General features: G+C 37.8%; 2 protein-coding genes across 4 annotated transcripts; both read left to right on the forward strand.

The window, feature by feature from the left end:
• The first annotated feature begins 70 nt into the window (after positions 1-70).
• cct6a (chaperonin containing TCP1, subunit 6A (zeta 1)) lies at positions 71-9777 on the forward strand. Its single transcript, XM_028467434.1, has 13 exons — positions 71-327; positions 2474-2537; positions 4041-4175; positions 5618-5791; positions 5960-6063; positions 6151-6421; positions 7389-7471; positions 7667-7763; positions 7855-8002; positions 8359-8492; positions 8582-8684; positions 9298-9370; positions 9458-9777. Exons 1-13 carry the CDS (start codon positions 191-193, stop codon positions 9528-9530), a joined length of 1596 nt encoding a protein of 531 aa, XP_028323235.1. The 5' UTR covers positions 71-190; the 3' UTR covers positions 9531-9777.
• A 1147-nt stretch (positions 9778-10924) lies between these two features.
• Positions 10925-21660, forward strand: sumf2 (sulfatase modifying factor 2). 3 transcript variants are annotated; one of them, XM_028466731.1, is made up of 9 exons: positions 10925-11120; positions 11182-11329; positions 11399-11513; positions 12343-12387; positions 12524-12674; positions 12756-12811; positions 14873-14975; positions 15096-15237; positions 19032-21660. In XM_028466731.1, exons 1-9 carry the CDS (start codon positions 11048-11050, stop codon positions 19033-19035), a joined length of 837 nt encoding a protein of 278 aa, XP_028322532.1. In that variant the 5' UTR covers positions 10925-11047; the 3' UTR covers positions 19036-21660. The 3 variants fall into 3 exon arrangements, with proteins under 3 accessions (XP_028322532.1, XP_028322530.1, XP_028322531.1); XM_028466729.1 differs by lacking the exon at positions 19032-21660 and adding an exon at positions 15849-16130; XM_028466730.1 differs by lacking the exon at positions 19032-21660 and adding an exon at positions 15849-16130 and having other exon boundaries at positions 14873-14957.
• The last annotated feature ends 427 nt before the right edge of the window (positions 21661-22087 follow it).

The following is a 22087-nucleotide window of genomic DNA, read 5'->3' on the forward strand; positions in this document are numbered from 1 at the left end:
TTGTGACGAATCTTAAAAGATAAAAGCTTTGTGCTGTACAAATTACAGAACTCCCACTGACGTCGAGGCTTCGAACGTGACGTGAGCACGTGGTGGAGCCTTCTGGAAGCTCGTTCCTTCTCTGTAGCGTCTGAGCCGAGCACTGCTGTCTCCTCATCGGCGCTGTTTCATTGTCACCGTCCATACTACCATGTCTGCCATCAAAGCGCTGAACCCCAAAGCAGAGGTGGCCCGAGCCCAGGCCGCTCTGGCCATCAACATCAGTGCCGCCCGCGGGCTGCAGGATGTGCTGCGGACCAACCTGGGGCCGAAGGGAACCATGAAAATGTGAGTCGGTGCTCTTTGTGAGCAGCTAACACTGCTAGCATGTTAGCACTAGCTGAATCCACCGGTACACGTTTTTCACGGAGACTGGGAAACTTGGCAATCCCACTTAGGAACTATTTACATTTAAACTGAGTAAATGTTATATGTATTTTTCATGTACATTTTTAGTCTCGGTAACCATTTGGAGCAAAATTTCCAGTTGCACGTTGTCTTGCTCCGTCATCGTCACGATCCGCTAAAATGCTAATGTCTGAGCTCACTTTAGCATCTTTACCATAGGGAGGGACCGGTATCAATCCGGTAACATCAAAAGTTGCCATTAAACTGTTATTACCTCATCTAATAAAATAATAATATCAGGGACATTCATAAAGTCGTTTATGCATTACTAAGAGTACTTTACTGCCAGATTGACTAAACGTGGATAAATTAATCCACTTTTAGTTATGGTTGTTTAAAGACGCTAATTCCACTATATACTGTGTCATCATATTTAAATTATCTGGAGTCATTGACTTGCATAGAAAATACTAATTAAGAATGGTATCTGGTTTAAACGCAACATAAACACAAAAATCATTTCAACAGCTTTTATCCTCAGTTGGACTTATAACATATACAGCAAACTATTGGTTTTCTGCTGCATTTTTTCACTTTGTTATGCTTAGTTAAGTATGGTGTCCAATCTTCTGTGATCTTGGAAAAAGGAAATAAACAGAGCATGCATGAATGGATATGGTTATGCAATTATTTTATAAGCGCAAGCATCAAATTAATCCTATTATATCTTTCTCTCTCAATATATATATTGCATCATATATACATTTTGCTCCATCATTGTACTTTGAATCGTGACAGCTGTATTGTGCCTTTTGGCACATTGTGGAGCACATTGGACATTGTTGGGTCTAAAATGTCAGCACATCTCTGGTTAGTAAATGTTATTCTATTATCTAGTAACGGTGCAACGGATCAATAAACTAACGGTTCGGATCGTATCACGGTTTTGAGTCACGGATTGTCCTGTCTTTTTCTTTTTTGCTGATCTGAAAAATGATCCAAATAACTTTGCGCTCCATTTAAGTTGTAGAACACTTAGTGCAACTTTTTTCTGCTCATTAAATACAAACAACATTTACTTGAGGTATCAATCCAATGCTTAAATAACATTTTGAATCATATATAAACAAATGAATGTGCAATATAAGGCGTGACACCTTCATCCTTAAAACAGGTAAGTGTATAAAAAAAAAAAAGTAAGGCATGACACTTTCTTTTTTTAAACATTGAGAGTGAATTAAAAACTAGCCTATTCCTACATCATCAAAAAAAGAATGAAAGAAGGAAAAGAATGCAGAGTTTATAGTTTCCAATTCTTACAATAGTCAAGGAAGGCCATCTGGACTAGAGCCGACATTTATTTAATAAGAGCCAACCTATTGTTGCTGACTATTGTTCTCTGTTTGAGTAACATCACTTGATCAAGCCTTTTCTAACATTCCACACTACAAAATAAGGAATGAAAGTATGTATGATTCGTGCCAATATCGTATCGGATCAATATCGATATCGGCCGATATGCAAGGCTGCAATATCGGTATCATATCGGAAGTGAAAAAGTTCTATCGGGACATCCTTTGAAGGTATAAACATGACGACATTCACACGGACTTATTACGCAAACAGAGCTGTTCCTTTGTGTCTTTCTCCCTCCCTGTGTGTGTGTGTGTGTGTGTGTCTCTATTCAACTCTCACGTAATCACACAGATACACGACCAGGAGCTCGAACCACACATGCACGTTTGCTCTCAGTCGCGCGTGCGCACAGTTACACACACACACACACACACACACACACACACACACGGATGTTGCAAGTGGAATAGGCTTTTTTGTCAACCAATCCGCGAACCACGTGCGTGCCGAACTGTGGAGAGAGATCCGTGCAGATCACGAATCAATGATGAGCCATTGCATCACTATTATCTAGGGTTGCTGAGATTTGTATCTTAGGGGTATTAAGTGCTCAATGTTTTGCTGAAATAGACCACTGCTGATGGCTGTTTTGATCAGGCTAAATATTTGAATGTAGCAAATGTTTAATTTGTTATTGTATTAGTTTGTGACCCTTCTATCCATTTCACAGGCTGGTGTCGGGGTCAGGAGAAATCAAGCTGACCAAAGACGGCAACGTTTTGTTACATGAGATGGTAAGGTAATAAATCACAATGTGATTTTATATCACTGGCTGTGAATGGCCACACCTCATAATGTAAAACCACTGAAAAAGCATTGAAACTGCTAAATCAGCCTATATGGCGATATGGATTAAAACTCTAAAAGTATTTGTGGGATGTGTCAAATGTCATCAAATCATTGCTTAGCATTTGCAATAATAATAGACTTTTTTTTATTGCACTTTACATCAGCAGATCTCTCTTTCTGTATAGCATTTAATTATTTATACATATATATTTGTTGTTAAAGACAACTGAAACATTTTTCCTTCATAAAGCTTAAATAAGATAAGGGAAATTATTTTGTACAATAATAAAATATGCCTAAGTTGGACACCAAGATGATCCAGCATTTTGTCAATATTTTTTTCTGAGTGTTGATAGTTGATATAAAAGTAAATATTCTATCAATGAAGGCTTGACTAAAACGGGTCAAATTCACAGGTGTGAAATGCCACAAAGGCACATTAATACTCAACTATGTGTTGAACCTAAACAACTAGGGATGTAACGATTCACTCAACTCCCGATACGATTCACGATACTGGGTTCACGATACGATTCTCTCACGATTTATTTTACAAAATGGGAATGTAGACATTTTTTTTTTTTTGGGAAAAAACTAGAAAATACTGTATTATTTTCCTTTTATATTTCATTGTCAAAAGAATCCCTTGATAAACTATTCAAAACAATGCAATTTAACTAAAAATAAATCTTGAATGAAATAAATAAAGGAATAATACAAATGAAAATGAAGCCTATTAATTTAAATTCTGGTTCTATAATAAACAATGCAAAACTGCATAATAGTTCTTTTTCTTTTTAAAGTGCAACTGAAAATGTATTTTGTGCCTTACCAATTGGACTTTAAAAAAAAAAAAAAAAAACGTGATTACACTGATTTACGTCATATTTGTTTGGACCAGCAGAGGGCGCTGGTAACACAGTGGTCGGTTGGCATGCAGAAATTCTTGCAGTGAAGAAGAGAATCTATGCTAGCAGACAGGGCTAATAGAAAAACGTGACTTTTACAGATATTCAAGTAATATTACAGATATTCTTTCGGTGCTAAAGGGGCAATGAATCATTTATTAACATATTTAAGAGTAGAAGGCAGCCAGAAAGAAAGTATTAGCAGACTCCGCCCGCCGCCTACACTTGTACACTTGCCCTCTGCTGGTTAAAAAAAGTACTGCGATTCAATTTTCAGAAAATCGATATCAACCATGATTCCTGTGAATCCATTTTTAACTGCCTTACGATTAATCGTTACATCCCTATAAACAACTAGTGAGAGTGAGTGAGCAATGTAAGATGTATTTCCAAGAAGCGTTGTTGACTAAAAAACAAATTTTGTTGTTATTACTTTTTATGCTGTGTGTAATCTGTAGTAGACAACAGTCCCTGCTCTATTTGTAACATCAGATTTATTTGGGTTACCTGTTTTTTTCTCCAAACTCTTCGTCTTTTCAGCAAATTCAGCATCCGACAGCATCACTGATCGCTAAGGTCGCCACAGCCCAGGATGACATCACAGGAGACGGAACCACCTCCAACGTCCTCATCATCGGGGAGCTGTTAAAGCAGGCCGACGTCTACATTTCTGAAGTAAAACACACGTGAACAAGATGTCGTTTCACAAATAAATGATGATTTTTACAGGGCATCCGGAAGGTATTCACAGCACTTCACTTTTTCACAATTATGACAATGTGATATATATATATATATATATGTGTTTTTAATTTTTACACATTTAGGAAAAACAGATAACTAAAAACTCACATTTACGTAAGTATTCACAGCGTTTGGCATTATGTTTCCACTGGTTTCTACACCTCTAATAAATTCAGATGATTGGACATGATTTGGTAAAGCACACACTTGTCTATATAAGGTCCTACAGTTTACAGTGCAAACCCCAAGTCAAAAGAATTGTCTGTAGACCCATCTGAGGATGGATACAGAAACATTTCTGCTGCTTTGAAGGTCCCATTGAGCACTCATTTGAAAATGAGGAAGTTCAGAACCACCAGGACTCTTTCTAAAGCTGGGTGGCCGTCTAAACTGAGCGATCAGGGTACAAGAGCTTAGTCACAGTTTTCACAAATTTGCAAAAATCTAAAAAGATTTATCACATTGTCATCATGGGGTATTGTGTGTAGAATTTTGTGGAAAGACATTAACACGGTTTGGAATAAGGCTGAAACTAGTGCTGTCAATAGATTAAAAATATCTACAATTAATGAACACCAAACTTATTGCTATTCAGATAATTTAAAATAAATCAGACCGATCAATCCCAGTGCTGTAAATTAGCACATCAAAAATAACATTGTTCATCACAAAATAAAGTACTGTAAAAACATCAAGCAATCACTTCTAATAGTAGTAGCCCCGCCCACTTCCTCTACCATTGAGAGTGGTCGACTGTCCACTACAATCATTTTCTCACATCATTTTTCACTCATGGATTTATTCATTTTGGCTCTGAACCCTGTTATCTTGTCCGGTGTGGATTGTATGGGCCAGACTGTAGCGTTCAAAGGACCGTTGTCCGTGCTAGCTGCTACATAGTTAGCATTGAGGTGGAAAAGCTCCGCTGGAGGCTAGAAGATCTCTGCTGATCCACAAACTCTTTCTTGTATAATTTGCATACAAATGGGCTTTAGTTTTCCATCCAGTGTGTGTTTTTTTTTTTTTAACTAAAATTAACGTGCTCGAAGACTCCTCAGCTTCTACCATTGTAGCCGCTGCATCAGTATTATGGGTATACCGGGAACGCGTGCAATGGAGAAAGGTTCTGTGCTGTTTGTGGTGCAAAAAAAAGAAGTGATTAATTTTTTTTTGTGCGTTTTTTGTCCTGTAATTAATCACAATGTGTTAAAGTGACACCCCTAGTTGTAACATAACAAAATATGGAAAAATAGAAGTGCTTTGAATACTTTCCGGATGCACGGTTAATGTTGAGCCTGGCTGATCACTTTAAGGCGTGTTTGGAGAGATTCAGCTTTTTACAGCATGTTAATGACTTTGTTTTTGGGCTGCAGGGTCTTCATCCAAGAATTGTTGCTGAAGGCTTCGAGGCAGCAAAAGAGAAAGCTCTGGCTGTTCTGGAGGAAACAAAAGTCACGAGAGAAATGGACAGGGAGACGCTCATCAACGTAGCTTGTACTTCCCTCAGAACCAAGGTCCACGCAGACCTGGCAGACCTCCTCACTGAGGTGAGATGCTGGCAGACTGTCACCTGGCTTTCTCCTTATTTTGCTATCCTTGTTTTTGTTTTTTTCTCTATTTATTGTTGCACTATTCCACCAAAACAAATTCCTTGTATTGTATAAAAGCAATAAAACTGAGTCTGATGTTTTGGTGGGAATAAATATTATCTACAGGCTGTTGTAGATGCTGTACTGGCCATTGCTAAACCCAACGAACCCATTGACCTCTACATGGTGGAAATAATGGAAATGAAGCATAAGACTGACTGTGACACACAGTGAGTTTTAATGCACCAGATGAACAACACTAAATACATACCTGGTGAATCAAAAGTCCAAACAATATTGTTCTGTGTTTCCTTCAGATTGATCAAAGGTTTGGTTCTGGACCACGGAGCCCGACACCCCAACATGAAGAAGAGGGTGGAGGACGCGTATGTGCTCACGTGCAACGTCTCTTTGGAGTATGAAAAGACGGAGGTGAATTCTGGCTTCTTCTACAAGACCGCAGAGCAACGGGAGAAGTTGGTGGCAGCAGAGAAGAAGTTCATCGAGGACCGAGTTCAGAAGATCATCGCCCTGAAGAAGAAAGTGTCTCCCAATGGAGAGAAGGGCTTTGTTGTCATCAACCAAAAGGTAATTGTGTTTAAATGCAGGCTTTCTATTAGAGTAGAATAGGCAGTAGCTCATTAAGGAGTTGCACATAAACCTTCCCACCTTTTGATAAACATGTTTTTTTTGTGAACAAAATCATCACAGGTTTTGTCTACTTTAAATTGTAGAACAAACCCTGTGCACAGTGAACACCCAAGTGTAAGATAACACTAGCCTCTAGGGGTGTGCATTGCCATATATCTGACGAGACAATATAATTCATGATTTGTATGTCACGATACGATATATTGCGATACTAAACGATGCGATATGTCGCGATATCAATAGTTTCAAATGTGACCGTTACAAGTACAAAATGGTATGAATTTCAATTTATTTCATTTTTTTTTTTTACTTGCTCAAAAAGTAAATGGTAATGAACTATGATTCAAGTATCAATATGAAAAACAAGTAGTATGTTTATGTCAAATGACATTTTTCAGGAAAATTTACGTTTTGCTTCCATAACAGATTCGGATTCTGTTAAGTTCCTAATCTTTTTAATAAGTAACCACATACATCTATAAAAGTGCCCAGTATGTTTTATGAAAATAAAGTGCAATCAACATCCAGGCTAAAATGCATTGAGGAATGAGGTAGTTTAACGAGGTCTGATGTGGTTCATTGACACCTAGTGACCGGGCATTTACATGCCATGTATGTGAAAAACATGATTTAAAAAAAAAAAAATCGATTTGGACATTTTTTGGATCGATATGATAATGGCGTGGTGAAATATTGCAATATATCACCGAATCAATTTTTTCTTACACCCTTAGCCTTCCCTGGTTTTGCTAAGTCTAAGCTGCTGTAATTCTGATCTATAGCTCTGCATTAGAAGTGTCTGATCCTCTCCTACTTGTATTCAGCTGACTAGAATATTCATCAAGATGGTGAAGCAGTTGTTAATGTGAACTGATTACAAATGGGTTTGTGTGTCTTGTTTTAGGGCATTGACCCTTTTTCTCTGGACGCTCTGGCCAAAGAAGGCATCGTGGCTCTGCGCCGGGCAAAGAGGAGGAATATGGAGAGGTACAGAGTGGATTTGGTTTTTGATTCTGATTATACAGTTAAATCAGTCGTTTACTGCCTCTTGAACACACAAACTGCTGAATGGACACATTTTGTTCTAAACCTGCTCGGACCTTTGGAATTCTGTCCGCTGCTACTTTTTTCCCCTTTGTCAATCAAAATTTGTGTGAAACCCATGCACTGTTTTCTCTGCAGACTTACACTGGCTTGTGGAGGCATCGCCATGAATTCCTTGGATGACCTCACACCTGAGTGTTTGGGAGAAGCTGGACTAGTTTATGAACACACACTGGTGAGTGTGTTTTATTTATATATATTTACATAAATTAGCACGCTATCAGCTGTTTTCCAGAGTAGTTTTATGACCTGTTTTGCTGTTTCAGGGAGAGGAAAAGTTCACGTTCATTGAGAATGTTAAGGACCCTCGCTCAGTGACTCTGCTGGTGAAAGGACCCGACAAACACACCCTCACTCAGATCAAAGACGCCGTCAGAGATGGTCTCAGAGCGGTAAAGAACGCCATTGAAGACGGTGTGTAGGACATAATGAAAGATTTCAGTTTGTCTATTTTTGGGTACAGTGATAAAAACAATTTGTTTACAAGCTTAAGAGTTTTTTTTACAAGTTATTCTAAAGAAAGTTGTGAATTTTAACCATATAGCTGAAGCACAGTGAACACCCAGTAAAGCATCGGTGGCTCTTACTGGTCTACAATGACTGTGCCACAGTGACTCTGGTCATATCCTCTGCATTAGGAAGGTTCAGTCTTTCCTACATGTATTCAGTTGACCAGTACATTTGTAAATGAGCTAATTAAATGGTTATAAATTATCTTGTATGCTAATATGGTTGTGTTCCTAAAGTCTATTCAACTGTGGGCTCTGCAGGCTGCATCGTTCCTGGTGGAGGTGCGTTCGAGGTTGCTGTTGCAGATGCTTTAGTAAAACACAAGCCAAACGTAAAGGGCAGAGCTCAGCTGGGAGTCCAGGCGTTCGCAGACGCTCTGCTCATCATCCCCAAGGTGAAGACTGGATTTAACACGTTATTTAACAGTGTTTTGTTTTAGGAGTGAAAAGTCAAAAATAATTTGCATCCTAAAATCGTTTGTAGGTCTTGGCCAAGAATTCAGGCTACGACCCACAGGAGACCCTCCTGATGCTACAGACGGAATACAAGGAGAACAGAGTGCTAGTGGGAGTCGACCTGAGCTCAGGTAAGAACTCCTGCCATCAGCGGGACATTGTAGAGCACGTGTTAAACATAGTTTAGTTCAAGGACCAAAGTTTGATTTCAAGTGTGCTGCAAATTTTGGGAGGGAAGATCAGCAGTTTTAACATTATTCTGCCCTATAAATATATGTAAAGTAATGGAAGTTAGAGAGAATATCCAATCTTTACATTTCCTTGAGTTTGTGACCAATATTTTATTCAATGTAGGAAAATTTTGAGGAATAATTTTACAATTGCAGGATATTCTTTTTCAACAATTTACGATTAAAAATGACTGCCATCATGTAATAAAAGCATGGGAAAACTGTGCGCCCTGGCAATTATTAGATATTCATTGAATTTATGTTTTTAGAAGGACTGAGATATCTACAACTGAATTACTTAGTATTTTTACACTATCATGTTCTCTGTAATTCTGACTTCATCCTGCGAGCCAAATTTGGCCCCCAGGCCTTTGAGTTTGACACGTGTTGTAGAGAATCAAATTTTACATTTAAAGAGAAATAAATTTATACTGTTTAGGATGTAGCCTGCATTAATATGTTGGAAACACTTTGTCAAACACCATCAAACTCATGTTTTTATAAATGTTTTCAGGGGAACCAATGGTGGCAGCAGAGGTCGGTGTGTGGGATAATTACAGTGTCAAGAAACAGCTCCTCCATTCATGGTGAGATATCTGGAACTAACAATAGACGCCAAATATAAACCTGTATTTTAAATGGTTTTGATTGTGTTTTTTTCCCTCCTACTGTAGCACGGTGATTGCCAGTAACATCCTATTGGTGGACGAGATCATGCGTGCAGGAATGTCTTCTCTCAGAGGTTAAAGGTTTAGCTGAATAAAATACTCGCTGGGCTAGTTCGACTGTTGGGTCTCTGCTCTGTGAAGCATCTCATTCTGATGGACCTGCTGTTATTCTCCACCTCAGCCTCTCTGTTGGTCATCTTGCTAAGAGTCTGTTTTTGTTTTGTTTTTTTGTGTTTTCCACATTGGTTGTTCAACGCTCCCCTTCATAAATGATTGGTTTATTTATGAGATTTTGTCAAAAAATGAATAAAAAAGCAAAGCACTGATCTCTGCTACTGTTTCTACTCATTAAAAGTTTTGCTGACTCATGAAGAACGTTGTTTTATTGTCTGGGTGAATGAATTTGAAATACCAAGAGTGGTTGTTCTTCGAGAAGAAAAAGTGTTTTCAGCTGCGTTTTCTGGAGAAGATGAAGCCAATGTTGTACAAGCATAACTTTGAAATGGCAGCTATTGCTTTTATTAATTTCAGCATTATCACTGTATTTAGTTTATTAGGCACCACTTATGGATTATATTTTCAATTCTCTACTGTGATACTTTTTGGGCACATTCCCAGTTTAAAAAGGATATCCAAATAAAGTTGAAGTGTACATAAATCCTGTGACCAACACGTGAATATAAGTCAAGGAATATAATAGACTAATTAAAAAAAAAAACATCTAAAATTTAAATGTTTGGACATGTCGTAGACTTGAAATTAATAATTGAGGCAAAAGCTAGACAGTGCTAGACAAATTGATGATCATATTTAAGAATGTTTGTCCTTCTGTTTTATCTCAATATAAAATGTCCATGACATTGTGAATAATATTAAAACAAAGTTTCTCTTAACATTTAAAATAAGGTGTATCCACGTTTTTGTTGACTTAACAATCTAACAAAACAAAAAAAACAACTTTCACCCACAAAATTTTGTCCCACTGTTTGCGTGGAGCTGCACAAAGTATATAAGACTTCATAAACACGTTTGACATTTAATAATTAAATACATAAAAACAGGACGGACAATTTTTTTCTGAGTCCATATCAAACCCGGAACGAATGTTTTCAACACGGAACTATTTTTCGGCTGAACCATTTCCGTTGCAACCTCGATAATGTGAAGCACTCTTTTATTATTAATACAAAGTTTCTCCTAACATTTAAAATAAAGTACCCACGTTTTCGTAATTAACAATCTTAACAAAACAAAAAAAATTCACCCACAATATTTTGTTCCACTGTTGGAAAAATACTGTTAACTGTATTTGCGTGGCGCTGCACAAAGTAGATAAGACTTTATAAACACGTTTGAAATGTAATAATTAAATACATTAAAAAAAAAGGACGGACTATTAGTTTTTTCTATGAGTCCATATCAAACACGGAACGAATGTTTTCAACGCGGAACCATTTTCCGGTTGAACCATTTTCGTTGCAACCTCGAAAGTAGTCCGTAGTCTAAAAATGTTGATAGTTTATTTTAAAAATTTGAAGACGTTTTGCGTGAAAAAATAGGTTTAGAGACAGACTTTGTGTTTCTGTCATTATTTCAATGATGACACAAACAAACATTAAGTTTGGAATGTCGCTGTGGATTTTTGCTTTGGTTTCACTTTCAGCTGCGGGTGAGGATTTTTTTATATTAACCAGTTTTCCTCTTAAGCAACCTAACCATTTAAACAATAGCTGCACAGGAGATGCTGGACATCCCCGGAGGAAAGCTGTTAATGGGAACCAGTGCAGGGAACGAGGGGGATGGAGAGTCTCCCAGCTCAGAGGTCAAGTTGAAGCCGTTTAAAATAGACAAACATCCAGTAACCAACAGTGATTTCAGGTAAATATTCCCCTAAATATTGTAAGGTGAGCCTCACCTTACAATATTTACTGTTTTATTTCTTTGCAGGGAGTTTGTGAGAGCCCAGAAATACAGAAGTGAAGCTGAGAAGTTTGGCTGGAGTTTTGTGTTTCAAGACTTTGTGTCTGAAGAGTTGAAAAGTAAAGTCACTCAGAGAATTGAGGTGAAAGCATGTTTATTTTACCCTGGTCTGGGAGATTCATTTGTTATTTTTATTTTTTTGTACCCACTAATTAGAATATTACTTACCTTTAAAACCGAGCATAATTCTTTTTAAAAATACATTTTTATTTTTATTAATATTAAATTAAATTTCGGTGACCTTTTATTTTGAAAATTCAACCATTACAACACATTTTATTGCACGTAAAGCAAACTGCTCCATGATTGTGCAGTGGCAGAATAATAATCCCAAACTTCCATTTATTTACCATGCAGCACACTTGCTATGTTTTCTAACTAATTATTAAAATATTTTAATCAAGCGTTTAAGTTTGGTTCAAATTAATTATGTGCTTATTAGTTTATCTGGCTATCCTTTGTTTATAAAAGCATTTTGATAAACTGAATGGTTTCTTTGTGCAGTCATTTAACATATTATTATAATTTATTTCTCCTTTTTTTTCTCTGTGACATTTCGGATTTCATTAAAAATTTGGAATTTTTGTGCAAAATCTGAACAATGTAATAGGAAAAATTACTTGTATTTTGTCTTATTTGCAGCATATTGTTCTTGTTTAACACATACACGTCACGTAAATGGGCCTAGTTTGGCATTTGTAACTGTTATGTAGGAAAAGTCTATAAATGGGTGTATAAATCCTTTATGGAAACTCCAGAGATTAGTAGTAAAGAAACAGTTTTATGGCGTCGTTCCACACAAACAAATGTACATGTGTAAATAAATACAGCAAATTATCAAAGACAATAAATAAATAACAGTTGTTTACTTGTCTTTTGTGACTGACCTTTGACCCCTGTCTTCCCTGCAGCTTGCTCCATGGTGGCTGCCAGTGGGGCGTGTGTTTTGGAGACAGGTGAGACATTCTGCGCTACATACTACTGCACATGCACTGTACACATGTTCCGTCAGTCATCAATAGGGCAGTGCATTGCACACCTAATCAGTTGTATTTACACACTCTGTCTTCATTGTACATCTCCACTCTGCAGCCTGCAGGTCCAGGTTCAGGGATTCGAGATCGTCTGGACTTCCCGGTGGTGCACGTCAGCTGGAACGATGCTGTGGCTTTTTGTCGGTGGAAAGACAAGAGGCTGCCCACGGAGGAGGAGTGGGAGTGGGCTGCACGTGGAGGGCTGCAAGGTGGACACCGTCATGTAGTAATTTCATGAAAAAAAATTAAAAAGTCACAAAGTAAATCACAAATTTAAATTGATCCTCCAGGTCGGACCTATCCATGGGGAAACAAGTTCCAAACCAACAGAACAAACCTCTGGCAGGTCAGTCTGAAGCATCTGTGCTTGTTTTTTTCATCAAAAATATTTCAGTCTTTCTCTATTATTATTTTCTTAAAAGACCAAAAAAAGGTTTTTAAATATTTAATTACATCTCTTCTAGAGTTAATCATGTTTAGATTTTTAACTATAATGACACAAAGGACAAACATCTGGGGAAACAAAAAAGGTATCTGTTTTTATCCTGTGAAGTTTAATTATTGCAGTCGAAGCTCTGCTATGTTATTGTAGTAAAGTATGTGTGGGGAAACATGTACTACGAAGCTAGATTTCCTCTTATCGCTCTAACTTCCGAGATTTATTCTGTGTTCTGTATTACAATGCTGGTTAACTTCTTTTGGGGCTAATCGCCATGGTAACATAGGCTGAACAGCTAACCTTGTCGGGACGGGGAGTAGGTTATGTTCACGCTAGGATATGAGCGAGTACTAAAGTCCCGCTTCCGGACCAATCGGTTTATCTTAGAAAACGACCTGCCCTGGAATAGGTGGGTGAGTCTGTGAACCCGTCGCTGCGTGGATCTGATGTGACACTGACAGGAGAGAGAATATTTAGCCATTGATGCAATCCTTTCATTTATGACATCCTATAGGAAACATATAGATTTTTATCTGATGGACTGACCTACATTAGTCATTGTCTGTTTTCTCCATCTAATATTAGTGATGTAACGATTCACTCAACTCCCGATACGATACGATTCACGATACTGGGTTCACGATACAATTCTCTCACGATTTATTTTACAAAATGGGACTCTAGACAAATTTGTTTTTTGGGAAAAAAACTAGAAAATACTTAAATAATATTTTCCTTTTATTTTTCATTGTCAAAAGAATTCCTTGATAAACTATTCAAACAATGCAATTTAACTAAAAATAAATCTTGGGGGCGGTGTTTAGCTCAGTGGGTAGAGCGCCCGCCCCATGTACAGAGGCTATAGTTCCTCACCTGCAGCGGGTCCAGGTTCGATTCCCGGCCTGGGACCCTTTCCTGCGTGTCATTCCCTGCTCTCTCTGACCCCTTTCCTGTCAAGCAACTGTCATATAAAGGCCACTAGAGCCAAAAAAATCCTTTAAAAAAAAAAAAAAAAAAAAAAAAAAAAAAAAAAAAAAAATAAATCTTGAATGAAATAAATAGAGGAATAATACAAATGAAAATGAAGCCTATTAATTTAAATTCTGGTTCTATAATAAACAATGCAAAACTGCATAATAGTTATTTTTCTTTTAAAAGTGCAACTGAAAATGTATTTTGTGCCTTAACAATTGGACTTTAAAAAAAAAAAACGTGATTTCACTGATTTACGTCATATTTGTTTGGACCAGCAGAGGGCGCTGGTAACACAGTGGTCGGTTGACATGCAGATATCTTGCAGTGAAGAAGAGAAGCTATGCTAGCAGACAGAGCTAATAGAAAAACGTGACTTTTACAGATATTCAAGTAATATTACAGATACTCTTTCGGTGCTAAAGGGGTAATAAATCATTTATTAACATATTTAAGAGTAGAAGGCGGCCAGAAAGAAAGTATTAGCAGACTCCGCCCGCCGCCTACACTGCGATTCAATTTTCAGAAAATCGATATCAACCGTGATACCTATGAATCGATTTTTAACTGCCTTACGATTAATCGTTACATCTCTATCTAATATTGTTTAATCTCGCTAATTTAAGCATTAACTCATCAATTCATGCATTCCTTCGTTCCTGCTTTTTCTCTAGCAACAGTGTTGTTTTTAGTCTGAATTATGGATTTTAATTCTTCATATTTTTAAAGAATTGTTCCTCAATTGTGACAAAAGTCTGCACGGTTTCTCTGTGTTTGTGATTGGTCACTGCAATTTCCACCCGTCGCCAGGCTGTAATCACCTGGGTTAAGTGAACATGTTTATAACCTGCTTCATAGTACAGCTGCTCTGTAATATTGAGTGTTTGGTTTGGTGAAGCCTGTTAACTGAGTGATATCCTGGATATGCTTATCCAGCTTTGTAGTACAGGCCCAATGAGTAGGAGTCAATTCAAGTTTTATTTGTGTGTTTTTTAGGGATCGTTTCCAGATAAAGACACTGCAGAGGACGGATATCACGGCATCTCTTCCGTCACAGCATTTCCACCACAGAACAGTTATGGTAACTGTGCCATAAAAAGTTAAACAATGAGCCTTTTAACACGAAAAGGCTGAATGCCTAAAAACAAATGAAGCTATAATCATAGTGCAGAATGTCTGACCTCTACGAACCGCCTCAGTGTGTTCACTCTCTGCACAGGGCTGTACGACATGATGGGAAACACCTGGGAATGGACGGCCACACCCTTTCCCGCGGCGCGGCCCATGTACGTGCTGCGCGGAGCCTCCTGGATCGACACGGTGGACGGTTCAGCCAATCACAAAGCTCAAATTACAACCAGGTGAGTTACAGACATTTGAAAAAAATAAACATAATCCTGTGGACCAAAAGATGGGCTGTGTTTGAAATGTCACACTCCATACTATACAAACTCAATGAGTATATACTGTGTACTATATACTATACGTATGATTAGGATGATGAGCGTTCCCACTGAAGTATATTTCCAAGTTTCCTAAGATGCATTTCAAACGTACGACAAAAACCTGAAGCACACTGAGGCTAAAAATCTGTTGTAGAATATCAACATGTGCTCATTTGATCGATAAAATACATCGGAGATTTTCGGAAAACCGCCATTGTGCTACTGACAAAACTTCTGGTTAACTTCAAAACAAGAGCCCTATTTACGAAAGCATTAAAAAAAAAAAAAGCTAATGGAAGAGAAGAAGAGATGCTTTTGTTTTGAAAAGGGGAATGTTTGATTTTTAACTTGAAGCCGGTCCCAGGACAATTTTATGTTCCGCTCGCAATGCATCATGGGACAGTTGAGTATGACTAGTGTGTCCACCGTGCATACTTCATAAATGTTCCAATATAGTATACATCCGTGTCTTTCTTGTGTAGTCATTCTTTTTTCTACTATCTAGCGTGATCTGCTCTGTTCTACAGGATGGGTAATACTCCTGACTCTGCTTCAGACAACCTGGGGTTCAGATGTGCCTCCAGCCACGAGCAGAAGGAAGCAAAGAAAGCAGAGAAAACAGAACTGTAGCAGGAAGTTGAACTAATTCTGTAAAAGCAGAAGCATTGGTTATTGTTTTTATTAGTTTTTTGATTTATCTTTCACTGTAACAACATGAATCTACAAGGGGCCAATGAGGAGCATGAGACAGCAGATTTCTCCTGTGGAGAACCTTTGTTTTGATAAATGTTTCATTATGACAAATGGGAAAAAAAATCGGGAAATAAAAAAACATAGTTTATGTACACAAACAGAAAATGTGTGTTTTGTGCGTGTCTGTGTTCTTTGTCAGAAATGTTTTTGGAATTCTGACTGGATATATACACAGACTCGGAGAAATGAAGGCCCAGTGCTCTTCCCTCTGCACTGGGATCTGTTCATTGTGGATGGTTTTATGTGACTGGAGAGTAAATCAGTGTTTCAGCTTTGTCACACTTAATCCAATCACATCTTTGGCTGTTACACAACTTTCTCATTCTTAGCAGAGTTGTGTTGTAGTTTGAGTCTGTTTCACATGGTTAAAGTTTGTTCTGTTGAGCCAGACTCTCACAACAAGGTTCAAAATTAAAGGCTGGGATACACTGTGCGATTTTTTTTCAATCGTTGCACTCAGCTCCAGCTCAAACTGTGCGACTAAAACGCAGAGCCCGAATGTGCGCAGCTCACGATTCATATTCTCACACTGTACGGACCGACACTCTGACACTATCTGACTGCTCACACTGTACGTTCATACACAACACGTCGGGGTGTTGTTTCCGGAAATGCAATGTACAAATTAGAAGAAGAAGAACACTGAAGCGTTGCCATTAAAACAGACGAAGAAGAAGAACTCGGAAAGTGGAGAGACACTCGCAAATCTCAGCCGGTCCGTGGCACAGCTTCAACTGTGAGAAACCCTCACGAGGAGCGACTTCAAACATGTTTGATTTCCTTACAACCATACGATTGTCAATTGCTTCTCGTGACCCCATGTGTCCTGCATCTACACGATGCAGGACACGATCTAGCAGAGACTTGCACGAATCCAAAATCGGCGCAAAATGGGCCAAAAATCCCAGTGTTTGCCTTAAGGGTGCACCATTTTTTTTTAATGTTCATTAATCTCACACGCAAAAAGGATTCAAAGAATTCAAGGATTCAAAGTGTTTATTTTATTATCATGTGCACGGTAAAGAAACATGTTTCCCTCTACAAAGAAATTCCTACTTTGCTCACCACACTGGATGCCAGCAAAAAAATAAATAAAATTGAAACACAAAAAAAACAAAGAGAAAAATATAGTAACAATAATTATAATAATTTCAAAAGTAATACAGATAAATATGTACAAGGTAGAAAAGTCAAATATAAAGTGTATTGTGCATAGTGAATTATATACAGTTCTATTGGCTGTTGGCAGAGGGAAGGAAGGAGTTCCTCAGTCTGATGGTCCTGCATTTCACACTTCTGTACCTCTGTCCTGATCATTAAATGATCCGATGTGAACTGAAAGAAACCTGAATACACATTTTTTTTGCTTCCGTGCTTTTACGCAAACTTTTACTTAAAGTGTTACAATTTGGCAACTTAAGTACATTGAAAACATAGGGAAACTAATTTCATAATTTGTTTGTAGAGTTTCTTAAACATTTTAAATGTGAAAGACACAAATATAAGTTGTCTGTCTTGAATATATGAAGCTTCTTTAAACATCAGTTTATAACCCAAACCTACCACATGCTCTAGACTGTAAACTAGTGCCTATAGAAGGGTTTCCAATGACGTCACGAACCACCCACAATTCTGTAGTACGCCATCTTGTGTGTCACCTTTCATTATATACATCCTGACACAATACATTTTTGTACCACGAAGCTTTCAAAATGACAACTAAACCGGATAAAAATAGTGAAAAGGAACAAACAATCTACAGAGATAGTTGAAATGCAACTTGCAAAGCAAGGTATTTACAGAAGTTGAGTGAAATCGACAACAAAGATCTGTACGAGATCGGGAAAGGAGAATGTGTGTCTGACGGAGATACGTTCCCGGCCATTTTGTATCCAGTCATTGTAAACTATCTGGTGAACAGTGTAAGTGCCTACACATTGGATGAAATGAAAGCATACACGTTTTTGGAGGCATAGAGCGACGGGTGTGTGTGAACTTTTCACAAGCTAACAGGACCATTTTGCAGGAATATTGTTTTTCACCTGGTCAATATGAGGCTTCATAGGTAAGATGACGTACAGTATTACTGTTTGGTCAGTGGAACGAAGCCGGAAGATGGCCGTACCGTTCAGTGAGTACCGCAAGATGGCCGCATCTACAAATGCATCTACAGACGGTAAAGATGCTGCTCCTCACCTGCCGTCAGAAAAAGACATTTTGCTACTAAACCCAACAAAGAAATTACCAAACTGCGTTAAGAAATTTGTTGCCTTTCTAACGAGCTAAAAAAGAAAGAACCTCCTCAAAGCTGCAGCCCAGAGACGTGCTACTGCAGCGCTGCTTTGATGCTAGCTGATGACGGAAGATCACCCACAGACATCAGCAGAGCCGCTTCAACGCCAACCGGAGCCGGTAACAGAGACTTTCCCGCAGCTTTCTGCAACCCGAGCACCACCAGACATTCCCACACAAACGTTCCAACGCCAGTTAACTCCGACGACAGAAACTCCACCACAGCCAGCTGTGATCCACTCAACGGACATTCCCAGTCAGTATAACAGGCGGACGCTCACTATTAACACTCTTCCCGCAAACTACACTCATTATCAGCGATTCAATAATGAGCAGTATTAGTTCCTTTAATATTTTAGGAATGCAATAAAACTTATTTCCCCTGGCTTTGCTCTGTTTGAGCAACCCCACACAACGCATGTATGCAGCATGACACACCACTAAAATCGGGTAAAATCGGTGACTTGGGTTACCAGTAAAGGTTACAGTGCCACACTAGAGGGTGATGTGCGCAGGGGATCATGGGTAATTCGAGAAACGGAAACCCGTCAATAAGACTTTATTGCTTCATTGCCCATGGGTTTGATTCCCAGAATGACAAACTTAATGTTCTGGTGCGTTCAACTTAATCACTTTTTGTGCCTATTTTACCTTCTCACCTGCAGGTGAAGGGGGCGTGGCTTAATTGCTAATTGAGAACACCTGTGTGAGTGGCCTGCAGCTCCAGCAGTCATCGCTCAATCTGACAAACTGGTGATACTTCAGGTTTGTTTGAATTGACTTTCACACTTTGTACCTCACATTGTTTACTACAGCCATGTTAGCAAGCTGCTGCTGCTGCTACTGTGGACTGAGTGGCTGATGTTAATGTTGTTGATGTGCCCAGTTGCGTCCGGAAATTTTAAACAAAAATGTAAAGTTTTTCCCTCCTGGATCATCACTGACCTTCTTTAAAGTGAATTTAAGGAGATGTTGTGTTAATTATGGAGAACAGAATCTAAAGAGCTGCTTCAGTGTGACTTTGTGGTGACTGGAGTTGCCAGATTTGGTATTTTTCCCCCTACATAATTAAAGCCCATTTACTTTTTGTTTTATCTTGTTTTTCCCCTGAAACATTAATTATAACGTTCATCAGGCAGAAATAAATACTGTACATTCAGTAAACAAAGAAGTGAAAAGAAGCAGAAATTAGAGAATAGCCGCGCCCCCCTATTGGAAATATTGGGTCAGTAAAATGAAAAAAATGTTAAATTGTAAGAAATTACAAAACATAGAAAATTACTAGAACATAGCATTCCCAAAATTCTGAATTTTTGAGAATTTTCTGAATATTTTGTTATTTTCACCATGAAAATGGCTCAAAAACTAGTAACAAATGTTAAAATTTACTGACTTTTTATTTTATTCTGTTTCATTGAGTTTTAGTGAGTTAAAAAGTGCTGTACAAAAATAATTTATTATTAACAATTGTGACAAAGTGGATGAAGGGATTCACACCATTGTCATACAGTATATTATTTTGTATTTTTATTAATTTAGCTGTAACTTACTTTTGCTTTTATAACATTTGCAAACACTTACTAACCCGGGTTTGTTTGTGTCAGCATTTAGTTATAGTTTACATCAAAGCATAGTAATTCAAAGCAACACACAGTTTATTTAAACATCTTTATTTAGTCTTTGTTTATTAACTATTCGTTTGTTTTTTCATGTATAACCAAATGTGTTTGTTTGTGTTTAGTGAGCAGGATCATCATTCCCTGCATGGTCAGAGTTGGTGATGTCACCAGAGACATCTCTGGGCCATACCAACTGAGGGGATTTTTTCTTCTTTGATTGTTTTTTCCTTTGGTAACTTGCAAAGATTATTTATCAAGTATATTGACATCATTTCTTTATTTAAGTAATTTAGTTGTGTAAATGATTTAATGTAAATTTCAGAGTTTGGTTCCTTTGTTTTGTAGTTAAAGGAAGTGTGGGTTTGTCCCTTGAGTTGAAGTGATCCACCAACAGGTGCAGCTACTCATCTAATGAGGCATGCTTTAAAAGCCAGGAGAGTTTGGATGAAGGAAGGAGGAGGGGAGGCCATGCTGCTACAAACATGTGCCTGCCTAGGAAAGATTGTGTTTTGACATGTCATTTTGGAGAGCACGTGTTGCTTTTAAAGAAACACTGTAAATAAAAGCACTAAAAAGGCAAAGAGGAATTCTGATGTTGTTTCCCTATCACCGTCCTTGTCACTTTGGCCGGACTATTTTACGACAATGGACTCTAAAAATGGTTCAAATCAAAACAACAGTGTTCACATTCATAGTTTCACCTGGTTTCTTGTTTGTTCATTTTGCCTCTGCAAACTGACTGTATTTAACTTTGAATATTAATTTTCTTTTATTGTTGTGTTTTGTACATTGCATATTTCCTCCTTACTTTATGATTATTTCTCTTACTTTTAACCATTTAAAAGCCTCCTGTGGACAGTTGTTGTAAATTAGCACATGTGCTAACACACTTAAAACAATACATCTGGGTAAATAATGTACTTGTGATGTCCACATCAAATGTAAAAATATTAATATTGTTATTTTAAATGGTGGTTCCAAACAGCCAATCAGCATTCAGAATGTTTCAATGAGTTCTAAAACCATGACAACCAAAGATGAAAGACACTGATGCAGATCACACTCTAAGACAGGAGTTGAAAGCCATTTCATTTCACTTTCATCTTGGATTCTTTTCTGTGCACACAGACTTCTCCAGCTTGAAAAACATTTGTTTTTAGATTTGTATCTGAACATTGAAAAATGGAAGAAAAACCGCAGCCAAACGTTACTCAGTGTTTAATCACAGCAGATCCACAGTACATCAAATGTGCAACACAATCTCTTGTAGAGTTTGTGGTGGAAAATCAAGATCAGGAAATTGCTGACCTTAAACTTGCTCTTGCAAAAAATGAGCAAGAGAAAAGGGAATGGGATGAAGAGCGAGCAAAGTTGCTGAATAGGCAAAACGAAATGTGCTCCAATCTTCAAAACCAGAACGAGGAAATCACTGACCTCCATCTTTTAGTGAACGAGGCGGATCAGGAGCTAGAGGATAATAACGTCCAATGGAAAGAGGAACTGGGAAAGATGCTGGACACAGAAAGAGAAACAAACTGCATCCTTCAAAACCAGAGAAGAGAAATCTTCAATCTCCAACTTTCACTGGAGGAGCTACAGGAGGATTTCCACGCTCAGAAAAAGCAGTGGGCTAAAGAAAAGGCTGATTTGTTGCAGATTATCAACAAGCCTCAGGACCAGGAACAATCGCTCTGTGAAACCACTTCATCACATACGTGTGATATGGAGAACCAGACCACTTTTGTATCTCCACCTTCGTTTACACGTCGATGTGTTAACATGTTCCTCGATGTATATTTTTCTGTCGCTTCCCTATTTTTTTACTAATTCATAAAAAATTTAACAAAAACAATAAAGAGTTAAATTGAATTTATTGTTATTGATCTTTATTATTCTACAAATATTGACAATTTGAATTTTCTACTTTTGTTTCATTGCAAATGAGTAAAAGAATGTTTAGAAAATGTTCACATTTATTAAAGTATTGTGTTTACTGCACTATAAATAAAGAAAACGGTGCATGTAAAGATAATAACAAAAATACTACCAGTAATACTAATGCAAAACTCTGACCAGAAAAATAAACATTTACAGTCAATGGT

The sequence above is a fragment of the Gouania willdenowi genome, chromosome 14 (assembly GCF_900634775.1).
Source record: "Gouania willdenowi chromosome 14, fGouWil2.1, whole genome shotgun sequence".
In the NCBI taxonomy this organism is placed as follows: domain Eukaryota; kingdom Metazoa; phylum Chordata; class Actinopteri; order Blenniiformes; family Gobiesocidae; genus Gouania; species Gouania willdenowi.